The sequence below is a fragment of the Phalacrocorax aristotelis genome, chromosome 10 (genome assembly GCF_949628215.1).
Source record: "Phalacrocorax aristotelis chromosome 10, bGulAri2.1, whole genome shotgun sequence".
NCBI lineage: Eukaryota > Metazoa > Chordata > Aves > Suliformes > Phalacrocoracidae > Phalacrocorax > Phalacrocorax aristotelis.
The window spans coordinates 20,709,845-20,727,195 of record NC_134285.1 but is presented as its reverse complement, the minus strand read 5'-3'; the positions used below and the strand labels follow the sequence as shown (position 1 = coordinate 20,727,195).

At 41.7% G+C, this 17,351-nt stretch overlaps 2 protein-coding genes across 5 annotated transcripts in view; both read right to left on the bottom strand.

The window, feature by feature from the left end:
- CAPN3 (calpain 3) overlaps positions 1-8,103 on the bottom strand; it is a 37,943-nt gene extending 29,840 nt beyond the window's left edge. For all 4 annotated transcript variants that reach the window (XM_075105658.1, XM_075105660.1, XM_075105659.1 and 1 more), the window contains exons 1-2: positions 8,019-8,103; positions 1,693-2,034 (exon numbers count right to left, since the gene is read on the bottom strand). In XM_075105658.1, the coding sequence (XP_074961759.1) occupies positions 1,693-1,986 (294 nt within the window). In that variant the 5' untranslated portion in view covers positions 1,987-2,034; positions 8,019-8,103. The remainder of the gene's footprint in view (positions 1-1,692; positions 2,035-8,018) is intronic.
- GANC (glucosidase alpha, neutral C) overlaps positions 4,938-17,351 on the bottom strand; it is a 29,778-nt gene continuing 17,364 nt past the window's right edge. The window contains exons 16-24 of the mRNA XM_075105657.1: positions 17,078-17,179; positions 16,344-16,587; positions 14,620-14,684; positions 13,354-13,430; positions 12,116-12,190; positions 10,869-10,982; positions 9,606-9,718; positions 8,019-8,122; positions 4,938-7,117 (exon numbers count right to left, since the gene is read on the bottom strand). Of these exons, the coding sequence (XP_074961758.1) occupies positions 7,008-7,117; positions 8,019-8,122; positions 9,606-9,718; positions 10,869-10,982; positions 12,116-12,190; positions 13,354-13,430; positions 14,620-14,684; positions 16,344-16,587; positions 17,078-17,179 (1,004 nt within the window). The 3' untranslated portion in view covers positions 4,938-7,007. The remainder of the gene's footprint in view (positions 7,118-8,018; positions 8,123-9,605; positions 9,719-10,868; positions 10,983-12,115; positions 12,191-13,353; positions 13,431-14,619; positions 14,685-16,343; positions 16,588-17,077; positions 17,180-17,351) is intronic.

The following is a 17,351-nucleotide window of genomic DNA, read 5'->3' as shown; positions in this document are numbered from 1 at the left end:
GCTTACCAAACATGGCCTGTGCAGTCAGATCTTTTCATTTGGTGCTTCAATAATTGCTTTAATCTCTTAACAAAATACTCTTTAGCCTAGTATTACTACTTCATATTCACTGGACTTTACAATGCTCTGTCAACGTGTCTATTGTCCGATAATATTACACACACAAGTAGCAATAAGTCCTCCTATCACTGCTATATAAATTAGTTTGAAAGTCCAGTGAAGCAAAGTCCTGGGTCAATCTGAGATCAGCACCAATAGATGCAGGTCTTCTGCACCAGTGCCCAAGAGAAGCCTCACTGCAGTTGTGGTAGGGATGACAAGGTAGGGGACTCCTTTTATAAAAGGAGAAAGCGTTATATGTGTGTCTCTCTTCTTTGGGGACCTACCAGGTACAGCAATGACCTGAATGACAAGGTTTGTTTTAAAGCAAACACATTTGCAACAGAAAGCACAGTCATCTCCACAAATCAGGCCGTCTCTATTGGGGTCAGGACTGGCTGGCTCCACGATCCTACAGCATGCCTGTACTCAGCAGGTGCAGACTGCAGCTCTCTGGATCTCCTGCCTCTGCTCTACCGATATCTGGCACCACAGATACATCAGGTGCCTGAACACTCGTGTCAAAAGAACAGAGCGAGCTTTGGTTTTGATGTTCAGGTTGTATTTTGAGTCTTACACGGTCCCCAGCTTGTTGTTGCCTTCCTCTGCATTTGTAGCAGCTACCCACAAGAGCTCCTGGTCTTTTGCTATTTAGTTACGATCCTGTGGTTAGTTTTGTCGATCACCACTGACTTTGCCATTCCAGTACAGAACTGGATGTTGGGGAAGTACGGCAAATCTAGAAGAGGTGGCCAAAACCTGCCAGATAGAGGGGGCTGGGGAAGCTCCTCAGAACCATGTCCTCGCTGCCAGACGGGATGAAGCACCAACCCAGGGGCTCTCTCACCGGAGGGGAGCAGCCACCCAGCAGGAAGGACAGGGAAGGAGGGTAACTCCTGCGGTAGGACAGGGAATCAATTGGGAATTCAGGAATTAGTCCTCTACCTGCGAGAGAGACTCTGGGTGGGAAAGGAGAGGAAGGCTGGCTGGGGAATGCCCACAAGACAGGAAAAATAAATGGAATTAGCAGCCAGGAGTGGGTCCTCATAGTGACCACAACACCCACATTCATGGTAAGTGGGTAATATGCTAACAACCTCTGCAAGTTGGCTAAGCAATGTTGGGAACAAACAACTGAATAAAAGCATGTTTCAGGCCGTAAGCTGTCCTTTTATTTTCAGATTAGGCAACCAGCGGAATATTAAGTAAAGTTGTAAGTGAAATGAAGTAGTGTTTAAAAATAAAGTCTCAGCAAACCAAATAACGTGTAGAATGAGAATTTTTTTTTGGTAGTTTCAGACAAGAAAATCCCTAGCAAATCATGCAAGAAGAAAATTAAATTCTATATTTCTTTTTCTACATATTACATTCCACCTCTTTTTTTTTGTTCCATTTTGGTTTATTGTATTTTAGTTATTATATACACACTCTTCTGAGCTTCCACAGCCCTAACTAGTTATCTTCCAGGAGAGCTCTAAGGAAATATACTTCCTGCTTATTCTCCCGTCTCACTTGACACACACTTTCTGCAAAAATATAAGCTCAGGGCTTTTTCACAGATAGTAAAAGGCACTCAGCAAGCATGTTACTTACATGCGGTCTTTTCCATTCAAACTTGATTGGGATTTTCTGGCTATAGAAGAGGGAGGACTCATTCGGTGGGAAGTCAGGATCTTCATAGAGGATGTTTTTCTCCAGGCACTTCTTGTGAAGGTCTTCATAGGTCTTCTCCTTTACTCTGATAATGGGCTGGTTGCGACTTATAATGGCAGAATAAATCCCCCCTGTGCTTCCACCTGCACCTTCAGTCGTAGTGCTGATAGTAGTGCTGGGAACTGACCCAGCAGCTGTCTGCTGAGCCACCGCTGCATTTATGGCGGACGGCATGGAAATAAGGCTTAAAGCAAATGTTGAAAGAAAGCAAGATCTCGCAAACTGGAAGGAAATTCAAGAAAAGAGGAAGTTGCTGTGTAAACCGCTTTTTCTATCCGTTGAAAGTCTCGTAGTCAAATTTGCATGAAGCAAAATTCCATGTGGTTGAGCGTGTTGCGCATCCTCTCAAAGGGCAGTATTTTGTCATAAGAAAGCAGAATTTATTCCCTGATGTGGAACAAGATAATCTGTTGGCTAATTCCTGTGCCTGAGTTGTAGTATCTACAGCATGTGTGTGCGCCGGCCCTGTATGTATCAGGGTCCAGAAGGGACAAGCTTTAACCCGTGAAATCTAAAAATAACTACAGGCAAAGAGTGAGAGCAAGTGAGAGGGAGGGGTTAGTGAGATGGATGGTGCCAGTCTGTGCAGCTCGTGCCGAGGCCAGGCATGCTCCTGGGGCAGGCTCCGCGTGCAGGCTGACTCCTGGTGCAAGCAGCTCATCTTTTCCTTAAGTAGAGAGAACAGTGAAACTGGAAGGTAAACTCATGTGGGTTTGGGAATATACTTACAAGGTACTGCCACCCAATAAACTAGTCTTGACACGACTGAAGGAACTGTTTTACTGGAGTTGTTGTTTCTACCCTTTGCTGCAGAAAAGATATACAGAATCACAGAATGGCAGGGGTTGGAAGGGACCTCTGGAGATCATCTTGTCCAACCCCCCTGCTTGAGCAGGGACACCCAGAGCAGGGGGCACAGGAACACGTCCAGGTGGGTTTTGAATGTCTCCAGAGGAGACTCCACAGCCTCTCTGGGCAGCCTGTGCCACTGAGATTTTTACTAGTAGAGAGGATTTTACTAGTAGAGAGGATTTTTACTACAGATATTTTACTAGTAAAGAGGATTATCTGAAGACATGCTCCTAATGGTGAAAAAGGTAATTATTTGCTGCTTCTGAAGTCAGGTCAATACCTGCCAGCTGGGCTTGGCTCCTCTAGAAAGCAACTCGCCAGCACTGATTCACCTGGTGCTAGCTACCTCCCATGTAAAAGGCACCTTTTCATATAGCAGCAAGAAGGTTTATAAGGGCCCCAGTGTGGAAGCTGATCCATTCTGTGTGTGTTAGGATATACCAATCTTAGAGGAGGTGTCTGACTTTGCACATTTATTTCATCACACAACAGTGGGATAAGGGAGAAACTCACAGTCTCCATGAAACAAAATCTAAACATGTTGCTCTTCTCTGTAACGCAGTTCTTTAAAAGGTGACATTGTGTATGTGTCAAGAAAAGCCCCCTAATGCCTTGATTTTTCTGTGACTGGGAAGTCTTAAATCACATGATACCATTAGTGCTATTTTTGCCTAATGACACTAGCCTCTGGACTCTGGCTCATGTACACATTGCTGACCTTCTGCCCTAGTACTACGGTGTTTTCCAAAGCACTGATTGTTTTTTCTTTCTCAGCCATTTGCTTGGTTTACACATTTCAAATCAACAGCATAATGGATGATCTCTACGGCTCATTAAAAAAACTCCACGAGGGGAACTTTTAAAGAAGGAAATATAGTTGGCAAGCTTCACTAACCTCTAGGAGTATTCATCTGCCATCTTCTAATGGTGCCCTAAATCCTTTTCTTTTTATCATGAATACAAGCATTCTTGCACCAACAGGGCAATCAGAAAGGACAGATTCAAGTGGTTGTGGAAACAGGAATGAAATTGCTTCAGGGTGGGTTGTCCGCATGCAGAATTGATGACTTCCTCATTACATTTAGATAAAAGGACTGCAGGTCACTCTTTCCAGGATATTTCAAGAGCAATGCAAAGGCCTTTCACTGCAGAGTCTCAGCAAAAATGCTCACTTTGTTCTTTCTTTCATGTTGTCCCTTCTTGCCTAATCCAAAAATTCATCTATTACATCTCGTATGCAGAGTTCTGTTTTGGCAAGAATGCCAGTAGCACACGTGTGATATTTGGCAAACTCCTTGTGGGCTGCTGGGGAAGTCAAGTGAAGCATTAGCAGTGGTTTTGGGTTTTTTGGTTTTTTTTTTTTTTTGTTTTGTTTTGTTTTGTTTTGTTTTGTTTTTTGTTTTTTTTTCCTTGGTGGGGGGGTGGTGGCAGCAAATGTCAGGGTATGACCTACTGCTACAGCTAACCATTCAGCTAGTGCCTGCACAGGGGAGGGCAGGTGGACATGCACTTCCCACTTCTAATCCAATGTTGCTCTTCATGGTTGTTCAGGAGTATTTCGTGGTTATACCTGTTCAAAAAAGAGCTTCTTCTTTTCTTATTTTTACTGGACAGATGTTTTTGCTAAGTAGGTCTTTTTTTGTGAGAAACAGCAGCTGTTAGTAAAAGACAAATGGTGTCTTTCAAGAATCACAGTTTACCGTAGAGAAGAATGGATGTGCTGTCTGCTACAAACAGCAAAATAAACCCTTTGTCCATTAGGAATTAAACCACCTTTTGCAACGCAATTTCTTGCAAGCAGAAGTACTGCAATACCTGACCTGTTCAGACAGAGCAAAAGTGAACGACATGGATGATAATCTTTCAATTTAATTTTTATGAAGTTTTATCTCCAGTTGTTCTTACTAATTCAATTCAATTACCTGTTTTGTAAAGATATATTATAAATTTATTTCTTCATTTATGGCATAAATATGTGGAAAAGTATGTGAGTTGCTACAAATATCGATGTAAATCATATTCTTTGAAATTGATTTCCTCAGATCTAAGACACAACTGCTAAGATTTTCAGCAACTAATTCCTATCAAAATCCATAGAAGTTAGGCACTTCATACCACTGAAAATGTGACCCATGAGTACTTTAGTATAGTTCAGATATCATACCGAGGGCCAGCGTATAAAAGCTAGTAACCCACTTTAACCAGATACCCTTGGAAGAATACTTAGTAGTGACTCTCAATAACAGAAAGAAGGTTGGAAGAAATAAGGCATGTAACTTGCTTCATTGTTACTTTATTTCCACTTACTTTCCAACTTCAGAAATAGCAGTTAGAACATTTCATTAAAATACCCCAGACAATAATTATATCCTGTCAGAAGCACTGCTTTGCTTAAGCATAAGAAGCAATCATCAATTAAAGCTAGAAGCTGATAGAAAAATAGGGTCTGTCTCAAAAATAGGGTCTGCCTCTCTTCTTACAGATGTAAAAAATCTATTTGCTACTGTTCTACCTGCATTAGCTCATCTGCATTAAGCACAGCAGTATTTAGGCTGCCAGATCCTGCAGTGGAGGCTCACATGATCTGCTAGAAGGGGCTGACAAACAGCTCTACAGAACAAAAAAGAAGGAACCTACAGGTCTGGTGGCGAACCAACTGTGCTTGCTAGTCAAGAGCAGAGTAGTCACAGTTTGCTCTCACACTTGCTATTCCCAGAATTTTGCCCTAGAGGACAAACAGCAGCAGGTGGGAATGACTGACCAAGCACAGGGAGGACTTAGTAAGAAGAGTAGAGAATGACGTACAAATGGACTGTTATGTTACCTTTCGTTGGCAAAAATGGTGACCATCCTTCTCTGTTTCCTAGGAGTTAATTTATTGGTGTGTTTAGAAAATACTTCCTTATCTTGCTAAAAGAAATTAAGTAAATTTTGCACTTTTGTATCCACAAAACCCAACCAATGGTGTGTTCAGATTTGACTCAAAGCAGAACTGGTTTTAAAATAATATAGTTGACAAGTGTAGCAAATGGAAAGGGCAAATAACTTGAGCTGTGGAGCAACGGTAGCCTGCAAAAAGAGATGCCTGGTATGGAAAGGGCAGTTGGGAATAAGCAGGATGTAGGTAGGGGGGTGTGGTACTTGGGATGTCTCATAGTTTTGAAAGGGAAGAAAGCATCAGGACACACCAGTTCTGTTTGCAGAGATGGTGGGAAAAGGAGGCAAGGGAATATTAGGGTGAATTGTAAGAGAATGGGGGAATAACCATGAAGTGGGACGGCTAAATGCAGAATTAATCTCATCAAAGTTAAAAATTTGCTTCATAAATACCAAGCTCAAATGCAGCCAGATACTAAAAACTGACCAAGAAATTACTAAAATACATGTAAAGGAAGCCAAACCTTGACAAGAGTTGGAAGATGTGGAGAAGTAGAGCTCTCTCCATAAGCAGAGCTGCTTCGCTGGGTTGGCTTTAACCAAAGACATTCAATCATCCAAAAATGCCAATTCTTTCCTAACAAAAGACTTTTTTTTGAGTAGTACTTGCAGAGAGAGGGGAACAATAACATGTTAAATGTCTAGCTGCTACCCTAAGCCAGTACTGCACTTACGTACACCTGTCCTTTTCAAAATCCAAGTACCAGTTTCAAAGCCAGGTATTGGAGAGACTTCTGCACTCCCACATTACTGTCTTTTACTATCACACAACCAGCTGGCACAAACCACTCAAACCTTACCTTCAGCAACCGAACCATTTGGGTAGCCTGTTGTTTACTTTCCTGTACAGGCTGCATAATTATGCATTGTCATAAGGAATGGAAAGGGGAAGTGCCTGTAATCACACTGGGTGGCTCGTTCTGCGTTTGTTTTCAGAAGGCAGCTTGGAGGCAGAACTCCGACGATAACCTTTGTGTCTGGTATATCTACTGATGCTGCTTGTTGAACTGGCCCAGACCTGCTCTTCTCAAGTTCTCCAGTCTCTGAATAGTGGGATTTCCAAATACTTGTATGGAACAAGCCAACAAGCCACAGTCTCATCCCATCAATTTTATTTTTTTTGGTGCAAGTGAAGGCAGAACTCAATCTCAATGCCTAACTGAAGCTAGCCTGGAGCAGATAGTATTTAGCTTTTTTCTCTCAAAGACACAATCCTAGTGCTATTACTTTTGCTATCCAAGTTTAAGTTAGTGCTTTAAAAGAAAAACTGTAGGAAATGTCAGTCTGGGGGTGTGGGTGGGAAATATGTTCCTTGATTTGATTTGATTCAAATGATCATTTTACGTTCTCCCAACTTATTTCCCCTCAACTTCTCAATGAATTCTCTGAAGAAGTTGCGTCTCCTTTCAGTTGATGCAAATCTCCCAGTCAGAATCAATACTCAGGGCTAAGTTTTCCAGTATCAGTGCAGAGGTCTTCGTATCATATGTGAAAACCACTTCATTTTCTTTCCCATCTGAACAGGACGAAAGAGTTTACTACATGATTTAAGAAGAACCCTTCTGAAACACAGTTACATGATTCCCTCCAGTTTTTAATTCAGACCATCCCTGCCATTGGTGGAAAGAATTGATTAAAAAGGAAATAGTCAAATCTGCCCAGTATCCCCATAAGAATGCAGCAAAATTGGAAAAACTATTTATTTTTTTCTTTCAACTTTCACCTTTCAACTATGGTTATCAAACTATGGAACTATTCAAGGATTTCTGAAAAAAAAAAACCCCACCATTGTTCCAGCATAGGTTTTCCTCCAAGCACCCTAAAATCTTCAAGATTGACAGGTGGAGGCAGAAGGTCCATGTCCACATGATTCCCAAAGTGAAGGGATGTGCTTGGAAAGCAGCCAGATATGATAAGCCCTTTCTGTAGATGCTATTGCCTATCCATATGGGATCCCTCACAACTTCTAGAGGTCCCCACATAGTCATTAACTCCAGACACTTTTGAATGAGCAGGAGAACAGAGAAATAATCTGGGTTTTGTCTGCAAGTTTCCTGTTCTAGACTAGGCAGGCTTACAGATCTGAGCAAACGGTCCTTATTTTGAAATGGTCATATTCTGTGCAGGACAAAGTTATCTGAACTTGCTAATTCTGAACCACTTTTACTGCTGCATCTATTGCCTTACAATGCAAGTGTTCTTCAGTTCTGCATGTAATATTAGTGGATAGTAGCTGCTGGCTCCTTTCACTAAATTCTGTCCTTGATATCAAAAAAAGTAGCAAATAAAACTAAACAAAGACGCTCCCTATGCTGTAACACTTCCTTCATAGAGCTGTTGGTTTGCCACCTCTAATGAATGGCAGCAGAGCAACACCATTTTAAAAAATTGTAGTAAAATAGAATTCAGCTCATTACCCTTGGAACAGGCTGTCACAGAAGTGGGTTGCTGTCCAAATCCCAGAACTATCACCCGTTCAACCACACATGTAGTCTGGTATTGTCCACTTTCATCTGTGCAGCTGAAAAAAGAAAAGAATTTCATATACATTCATTTCTGTCCATCAGTAGTTCAACATCATACAGAGAGAATACTACTTCAGTCTCACCCTGAAAGTTCCCTATACTGGTTTCCTTTCCTCTATTTACCTTTCTCCTGAAACAAGTAAAACTTTCTCCCATTATCAGCTAATTTTTCACTGCATCACAGATCTCAGAAACTTAGAAGAAAAGACGTTTGAGAAGATATTCTGTGCAAAAAGCATGGCTTTGACAACCAGAACAGTTCTGGGCATTTGCAAAATGAGAGTTAAACTCCTAGATATTTCAATCTGAGGCACAATTTTCTTTCATTTTGTAATTAATTTAATTTTTACTTAAAAACCCTAAAAAATCTAATCAAAATGAAACCTTGCTTTCTGGAGTGAACAGAATATTATATCATTCATCTCAAAATGAATTTTTTCCAACTTCTAGATTTGCTAGCAATATAGCAACAATTTCTTTTCCATCTTGAATTTTTAAGCTTTTCAGATTTCATAACCCAGATAAAGAGATCTGAAGCACACTTTTAACCAAACTGTCCAAGCTAGCCTACAGTTTTGCTCTCTGTTAAATTTTGTAGTGTTAGGACCACCTCCTATATATTTTTGAACCCTGAAGTAATAAAGAAAAGCCTGTAAAATTACCATTTATGCACTTCACAGCCCCGTGGGCAACACACCTCAATAGTAAAAGTGCCATAGTGACATATTTAGCATCTCTTTCCTTACAAGCAGCTATGGGTATTTTTGGCTTTTAGGTTGTTTCACTCAACCTTTGCAGGTTGTGTCCCCTTGCGCTGCCTTTCAGGTGCTTTCATTGTATATTTTACCATGCTAATATATATGGTGCGTTTGTTGATGACTTTTGGAGACTATGTGTAGTAGCGTCTGTTTGTGGTTCCCACATAAAATCATAGAATATCTCAAGTTGGAAGGGACCCATAAGGATCATTGAGTCCAATTCCCTGCTCCTCGCAGGACTAAGAGCATTGTCCCGATGCTCCTTGAACTCTGACAGTCTTGGTGCTGTGTCCACTTCCCTGGGGAGCTTGTTCCAGTGACGGAACATCCTCTCAGTGAAGACCTTAGAAAAATACATCTTAGAAAATACAAACACTCCAGGTGTTGCCTATTTGCATATCTCCCAGTTTATCTTCTTTTTTTCTCTCTGATAGGCTTTACTCTTGCTGATGACTCTTTTGTATTTGAGCAAATCTGTAGAATCTGTAGATTTGACTAGACTGAAACAATATGAGACAACTCAGTATTTCATGTGTCGCTGCCTTTACCCTTAAGCAGAACATTGTTTATCTGCAGCTTTATGGCAGATTCTGCATGCTCTGGGACTTCACTAAACAATAGATAAGTCTAATATTTCTACATTTGCAAAAAGGCCTCATGAACTAGAAAAGGCATTTCCAGGTACAGTCTGTTGGTGGCTTTTGTCCATAATTGCTATTACCTGGAAGAGAGACTGTTCTTGTGGAAAGTGAATTTCCGATACAGGAACTGCTTCTTGTGGAGATATTGAAACGAATGCCCATCATCTAGGTAGAGCTCACCTATTGCACAGGCCTGCGAAACACACCAGATGGAGTACAAATTAACAGCAGCTTCTAGCACTGGACAATTGTCCTGGTTTAGGCTAAGATAGAGTTAATTTTCTTCACTGTAGCTAGTACAGTGCTGTGTTTTGGATTTAGAATGAGAATAATGTTGATAACACACTGATGGTTTAGTTGTTGCTGAGCAGCGCTTACACTAGTCAAGGACTTTTCAGCTCCCCATGCTCTGCCGGGTGCACAAGAAGCTGGGAGGGGGCACAGCCAGGACAGCTGACCCCAACTGGCCCAAAAGATATCCCATACCATATGAGGGCATGCTCAGTATATAAACAGGGGCGGGGCGGGGTGGGAGAGTTGTCCAGGGGGTGGCGACCGCTGCTCAGGAACTGGCTGGGCACTGGTTGGTGGATGGTGAGCAATTGCATTGTGCATCACTTATTTTGTATATTCGTTTTCATCATCATCATCCATCATTATTATTATTATTAATAATAATAACTACAATAACAATTTTCTCTTCCTTTGCTGTCCTATTAAACTGTCTTTATCTCAGCCCACGGGTTTTACTTTTTTTCCCCCTGGTTTTCTCCCCCACCCCACTGGCTAGGGGGGAGGGCGAGCGAGTGGCTGTGTGGTACTTAGTTGCCAACTGGGATTAAACCACAACAAGAAGGAAACTAAAAATGTCTCATTATATGTTGTGCTTCATAGTGAAGGGTATGTGTTTATTTTTCTTTAGCGACTTGCATCCCTGGAAGGCTCAGGGAATCTAGCTCTGAGAGTGCCTGAAGACTTGGACATGCTGGTTTTTGTAGATTGATGTGGGTGCCAGGTGTCACCTCATTTATTAGAAAAGACAGCTGTGGGAAGTTCTCTGTGTCCAAGAGGGAGTTTGTGGCCTGCTCATCCTCTGCTCTTTCTTCCAAGGGACTAGAGGAGGGCTGGCAAGGTCACAAAAATATTCTGCCTCCGCTATATTCAGACTCACTTTGATGGAACAGTGAGAGGCAGGTGGGAGCACCCCCAAACAGGACAAGTGGAGGAGAGCCATTGGGCATACAGATGCAGATACTGTTGTGCTGCTCATACAGGCAGCAAGGACTAAAAAGGTCAGATGGAATAAAAGACAACTTCTTAAAGGGAACATCATCTCAGTGTACCTTTTTGTCCAGGGCCACATGGAGTTCATAAGAAATATCTATCATCCATTCAGTGGATTTTCCAGCCCTGGTCTTCAGAGGTATCACAGTGCCCCCCCGCTGGAATACAGGAATCTGCAAAATACAAAGCCAGGGTATAGAAAGGTTTGTATACTCTGATCATATAATTTTAACTTGGAACAGGGATAACTGAAGCTTGCTCTTATCAAAGCTCAGAAATGAACTTTTATCACAAGTTGCGGCAGTGTGCTCCCCCTGACCCCGCATAAACAATAACCACCAGCGGGGATCCTGATGGCTGCATTCAGCTTATGCTGGACTTTGGGGATGGACGGCAACACAGTAGCCAAGGGCTGTCTGGAGCAATGACCCAGAGGTCTTGCTGGCATGCAGATATGACTATAAGTCAATCATCTTACTCCATAAATAGTGGACAGCCCAGGGCCTGTTGAGCTCTTCTGCATGGCAGTGGGTAGCCCACCAGGATCTCTCCTTGGGTAGGGACACCTCTTACGGTAACTGTCAAGGTTCAGAGATTCCTTGCCGCAACAGATCCTCAGTAAGTGACTAATAGCATGCTAAACTTAAAAATCTTATCTTAGTGATATAAAGGATTGATTGTGCATATATAATCCTTTAGACATAAACTGTTAACCCAGTCTGGGACTAGGATTGGATCCAGCCACACCTAGACTCTTCTCCAAGAAGGAGTTTAGAAAGCAAGGGGGTTCTTTCTGAACCTCATGACTCAACGGGAGGGTCCTCCTGACAGTTTTGTCTGGCCCTGTCCTCTGTGCAGTAACTAATCAAGTGTACCTTGCCATTGAATCTTGTTAAACCACCATCACATTTTCCATTGAACTTTGTTAACTCACTGTTTTATACCGATAAAGTATATCTTTGCTTCTCTCTTACGAGTGAAGTGTACTCTTGCTCTATTTGCAACACAAGTACATAAAGAAAATTATACAACTAACATTGGGAATAGTGGTAATCTTGTATGTGTACAAGCGAAATATCTTTGCTTGGAGGAGTCACCCTTACATCATCTCACTTTACCACCAGGACACATTAGTGTTCCATCTCACAACATAGGAGATAGGACTTTTCTTCTCCACAAAAGCTCTTTCAGATTACATTCCTACAAGGAAATTGAAATGTCACTTTTCTGATTTCAAATGTTGACAAAACAAAAGCCTTTTTTTTTTCCTGTTCAACAGAAGTAATAGCTTAAAACAAAAACATACATTCTCCAGTGTTACTGGGATCTTCAGAATGCCTGGATCTTCAATTCGTTTAAATTTTCTGAAATCATACCAAATCTAGGAAAAACGAAAAAAGAATGAGCATGACACATATGGCAAGATATGCTCCCTCTGAAGATGCAGTTACTCTTCTGCTTAACCTCAGCTGTTGCTGTTCCTAACAACCTATTCGATGTGCAAGAAATAGCATTTACTTTTAAAATCAAATTACTTTCTGGATGGAAAGAATAAATTCTCATTCCTGAAGCACACAAATAAGCTGATCTTTTCTACAGTTTGTGTGATATCTTGTATGTCTTAAAGCACCTGGAAGTGCAAAACAGTGAAGTACCCTTCTTTTTTTATATAGGAATGCTGAGTTCCAAAATAAGCATATTTCTACTGAAGTGACAATTAACAACAAAGTTGCTAATAACAGGTCACAAAAGAGAGTTACACCTGAAACTTCCCAAGCACCGTACTTGCCAGCAGTTTTAACTGCTTTAGGTGTAGGAGGCAATTTCCACAGAGATCTTGACAAAAATATTTTTCTTAACTTGTTTGGAGAGCCTCATCTGGTTTTCTCCTTATATTGAGAAGAATTCCAAGTGTCGTTGGGTGCATTAATGGAGTCACAAGGCTCTGCATGGTCTCACATGCTCCCCTTTGCTGCTGTCTTTCTTCTCATTCCTCACTAGAGTCTCAGGCTTTCCCTCAAGAACTATTTTCCCCAAATGGCTTCCCTTCCCCCACCTCTCAGTTGCTGCAGCCAAACACTCTGTGTAGGAGTGGATCACAGTGCTGTCCTGTAGATAAATAACTTTACTTCAGAGAGGAACTAATCTCTGTATATGTCAAAGTTTTTGCCACACACATCCCAGGCTACTGAGGCTTGTGATTTCCATGTTATAATTTTCTCTCCCCACAGCTTCCCTCTGATGTGACAATTTAGTGAGCTGTTTATTGGTGTTCCATGAGAAGTAGAAAGCCTTGAGAGAAGACTTAATTATAGGAGACCTGAGGTTTGTACAGCAGCTCTTTGAAAAGCAGGAAAGTAAATTTACTGTGAGCCAAGTATGTGAGGTATCAAGATGGAAAGAAGGTTCAGAGTGGCACAGAATGGCTGGCCAGCACTTGGCACAGTGGCAGTGCTCAGCAGTTATGAGATGGGGAACTGGAAGGTTGCTGTAAAAAATACTTCTTTGGGCTGAACACCTGAGCAGTTTCATATTCATTCTCACCTCCTCTGATCCTGGAAACAGAACACTCACTGCCTTGGCCTCTCGCTCCATTACTGGATGCGCCAACAAAGCATTTCCTGGAGAAAAACATAAACATGGCTGTGCTCCTCATGGTTGCATCTCATTGGAGCAGCAGCCAGGGTTGTCAGCTTCCCACAGCCATTTTGGGGTCTTGCTTGGGCACGCCATGTGCTTAGGTTTGCTTTTCACAGGAAAAAAGGCATGTGTAGGGAGGTGATGGCTGCTCGGGTCTTGTTCTGTTATGGTACTGGGATGCAGCTCAGCTGCACTGTATACCTACCAGCCTGGAGGCCCTTCTGGTTCCCTCATAGTCTATGAGATGACTGTTTGTTTGCTCTTTGGTTGAACAAAAAAAATATGCTTTTCTAACCAAAAGAGTGGAAGACAGAAATGTCCTTGGGAAAAAACCCAAACCAACCAAAAAACAAACAAACAAAAATCCCCACCCACAACTGCTTAAGCTTATTGCACTGTGAGTGGTGGTTCTTTACTCAAAAAAACCCAAAACATTTATGTATATAGACTGTACAGTTTGATAGAATTCTTCCCTCCTTGCCCACTGGTGATGCAAGCTGAACTCCCAGAGTCCTCTGAAATGCTCTGCTTCACCACACAGCTTTGCTGCCGTGTGCTGCCTAGCTTGGTCAGATTTCTGCACGAGAAGTCAACGTCCCTTCATTGGTAGGCACTCTAATTGGCCCCTTCATTAGGACTTTATTAGTCCCTTCAGCCGTTAGTAGGCACTTTTGAGCCCAGAGGTAACAAAAAATGGTAATGAAATGCAACATTCCCCTCCCATCCCCTCTTCCTGTACAGGCTAAATGTGCTTTACACAAACACACCCACCGCTTAAGCTTAATTTCTGAGAAAACTGACTTTAGCGGCCAGCCATAACAGATTAAAAAACAATCAGCTTTGGATGGTAGTTGTTTGCTATTGTCATTTCTGAAGCAGATGGTGGTCTTAGCTGCTACAGTGAACTTCCATGTTTCAGGTCAAAACAGACCATGGTTTTTCAAAGTGACTAGTGAGATTGAACTCAGTTTTTGCGTCTTGCATGACCTCTATTTTCAAAGTGCTGTTAAAACCGGGTCCCTTAAAGAGGTCTCAAGGTCTTTATTGAGCTACAATACAATTTTTAGAAGTCTTGGGCAGAGTTTTAATGTTTTAGTTTTGTCATGCGATGCTCTATCACCTCAAAAATATTTAACTCAAATTCCAGAGAACGAGAAGATACCTGCTTACCCAGCATGTACTCATTTTCCACACCAAAAGTTTCTATTTCCCCTGGAAACTCTATCCAGAGGGGCCTGTAGAAAGACAGTGGGATTCAGTTAGTTTCTCCTCTACCACCACCCTGTTCAAGGCCTTCTGGCATTTTCAGGCTCCATTTACCCCTCTCTTTACAAGGTACAGCTATCAAGAACTGAAGATAGGGCAAGGTCATCTTCCGTGGCTTAAAGTATCTCTTTTGAGTCACTGATGAGAGTTCCCAGTAAAACATGGGTGAATACACACCAATATACCTATGGTTTGGCCTTCTGCAGCCTTTCTTCCCTCCTGCCTCAGTCTTTACAAACATGCACTACATATACCTTCCTTCTAGCAAAGGAGAGATGGATGAGCCTTTCTGTCCCAGTCTACCCGCTGTGCTGACACCTGATGAGCTAGTCCCTGCAGCACAGTCCTTCCTGTTCTCAGCAGCTCACTACTGCTTTCATAGCATCACCCCTCCTGGTCACAACTGAAAAACCTGCACCAGAAGTTCATTTTCAGTCTTTCTAAAAAAAAAGGGCAGTGCAATAACCATCTGGTTGTGCAACAGGAGCTGTATATTTAAAGTTTCAGACAATAATAGCTCATTCATAGAAACGGTCGGGGTTTCCTTACACAAAAGTGGGTACTCATAGGTACCCACTTGTTCACTGCAGCCCTGCTGTTGACATGCTTGCTAATGATACACATTTTCCACTCTGCTTGTCTCCGTGAGAAAAATACCATGCTTCCTCTCTAATTTTGTACCTACTGCAGAAAATGAAACATAATCCAAGTTTTATTTTAACACTGTGAGCAGCACACATGTCAGCGTAAGCTTTATTTCAAGAAAGACAAAAAACCACTGTCTAGGTCAATGCGTACGAAGCGGGCATCTACGCTTACACGTGTGCAGACAGATGCTCACACTATGCCTGTAATGCAAATCACCTTCAAAACTCAAACCATTCGACCCTTTTCAAAAAGACCTTTATAACTTAGGAGATGTATTATATTTGCATAACAATAAGTAAAGGTAAACGTGGTGCAAAGGACAGTTCTAGGGCAAACTCAAAGACACAGCAATACCTGGGAGATTAATGACATTCATCTCTTGCTGAAAGGATTGTTGCTTTCGGTTCCACTGAGATACTTTCTTAGAGGTTAGAGAGCAGCAGAAAAAAAGTTTATTTTTGAAATTTAATTTCTGTTCTAGATTATTGGATTCTCTACTGAAAGAAAAATTATAAGAAATACTGCAGAGATAAATCATCAAATTATCACTAGGAAATAAGCTTTTATAACAGTAACCATTCAGCAGTAACAAATACTTTCATAAGGGGCAAAATGGCCTTTATGTTTTTAGGTCAGCAAGTTCAGAGTCCATTAAGCATTGTTTTAAGCATGGGCTGGAATACTACATAGTGTTCTTTATCATGAGGAGAAGTTTGGAGCTCACAGTACTTTAAAAACGTGTTTAAAGACTGCAGCATTTTTTTAATTAGTGTGTTCCAGGTGTCATTTGGAAAAAAACCCAGAACATATAATTTCCCTCCGAGAACCCTACCAAAGCTTGAAGAATGTATGAAAATAGAATTTATTAAATTTTGTGTGGTTTTTCTTTTTAATAATCACAAAAGAGATGGTAATTTAACTTCCCTCCTCCAAGTAACTTCCTGAAGATAATCACTAAACCTCCTGACTTATGCTCTTACCTCATAACTGGTTCAGCCGCTGTGTGTGCCCGATAGAACAGTGTGTATAAGTACGGCAGGAGGACGTAGCGCTCTCTAATGGCTTCCCTGATGATCTGGGTGTTCTTCTCCCCAAAGAGCCACGGTTCTCGCCGTTTGCTCTTCATGTTAGAATGACCTCTGAAGAAGGGCTGGTAGGCTCCAGCCTGATACCAGCGAACAAGTAATTCTGGTTCTGGATCTCCAATAAACCCTCCCACATCAGCTAGATATTGTGCAGACAAATAAAAATACACATTTTTGGAAATTGTTCTGAAAAATGTGGAGTTCTCCTCTCACAAACATTTCAAGCGTATAAACCCATGCATTTCACAGTGTGCTTGCAGTTCTGCTGTTGGGCAGCTGCTTGTCCAAATGAGAGTGGAAAATCTGTGTAACAAGTTATCCTTTAATAAAAACTGCAAGAGAGCTTTTGGAGGCTGAGTGCCTTCCCCAGTGACAGAGGACTGTCACAGTGGTGCTACAGTATACCACCTGAGGATTGCTGCTCCAGGTGGAATGCAAACACTACATAAGAGTTAGTGGAGAAATGATGGTGAGAGCCAGGTTATTGGCTTCTGAAACCAGACTAATCTGTGAAACTTCCTGGAAATGCACTGGACTGTTGAGCCTTCCACCACCTGTGTTGAAGTCTATGTTGGGATACAAACTTGGTGGCACCAGTGATTTATGCATAGTGAGCAACTCCACCTTACCTCCACAGAATGAGATCCCTGCCATGCTGATGGTGAGAAGCATTGGAATGGATATTTTCAAGTAATCCCACTCTGCCTTATTGTCTCCAGTCCACACTGCCCCTGGAAACACCCAGTTTCAGCATTACATAGGAAAGTCAGGTGTATGCTACAGTTTATGCATGCAGTTAAGACAGAAGACAAGAATGGTCACGATCTACTGGTGAACTGCTGTTCATTGCAACTTTATTTTCTTTATACATGCATGCTCCTGAAACATGCAATAAAAGCAGGT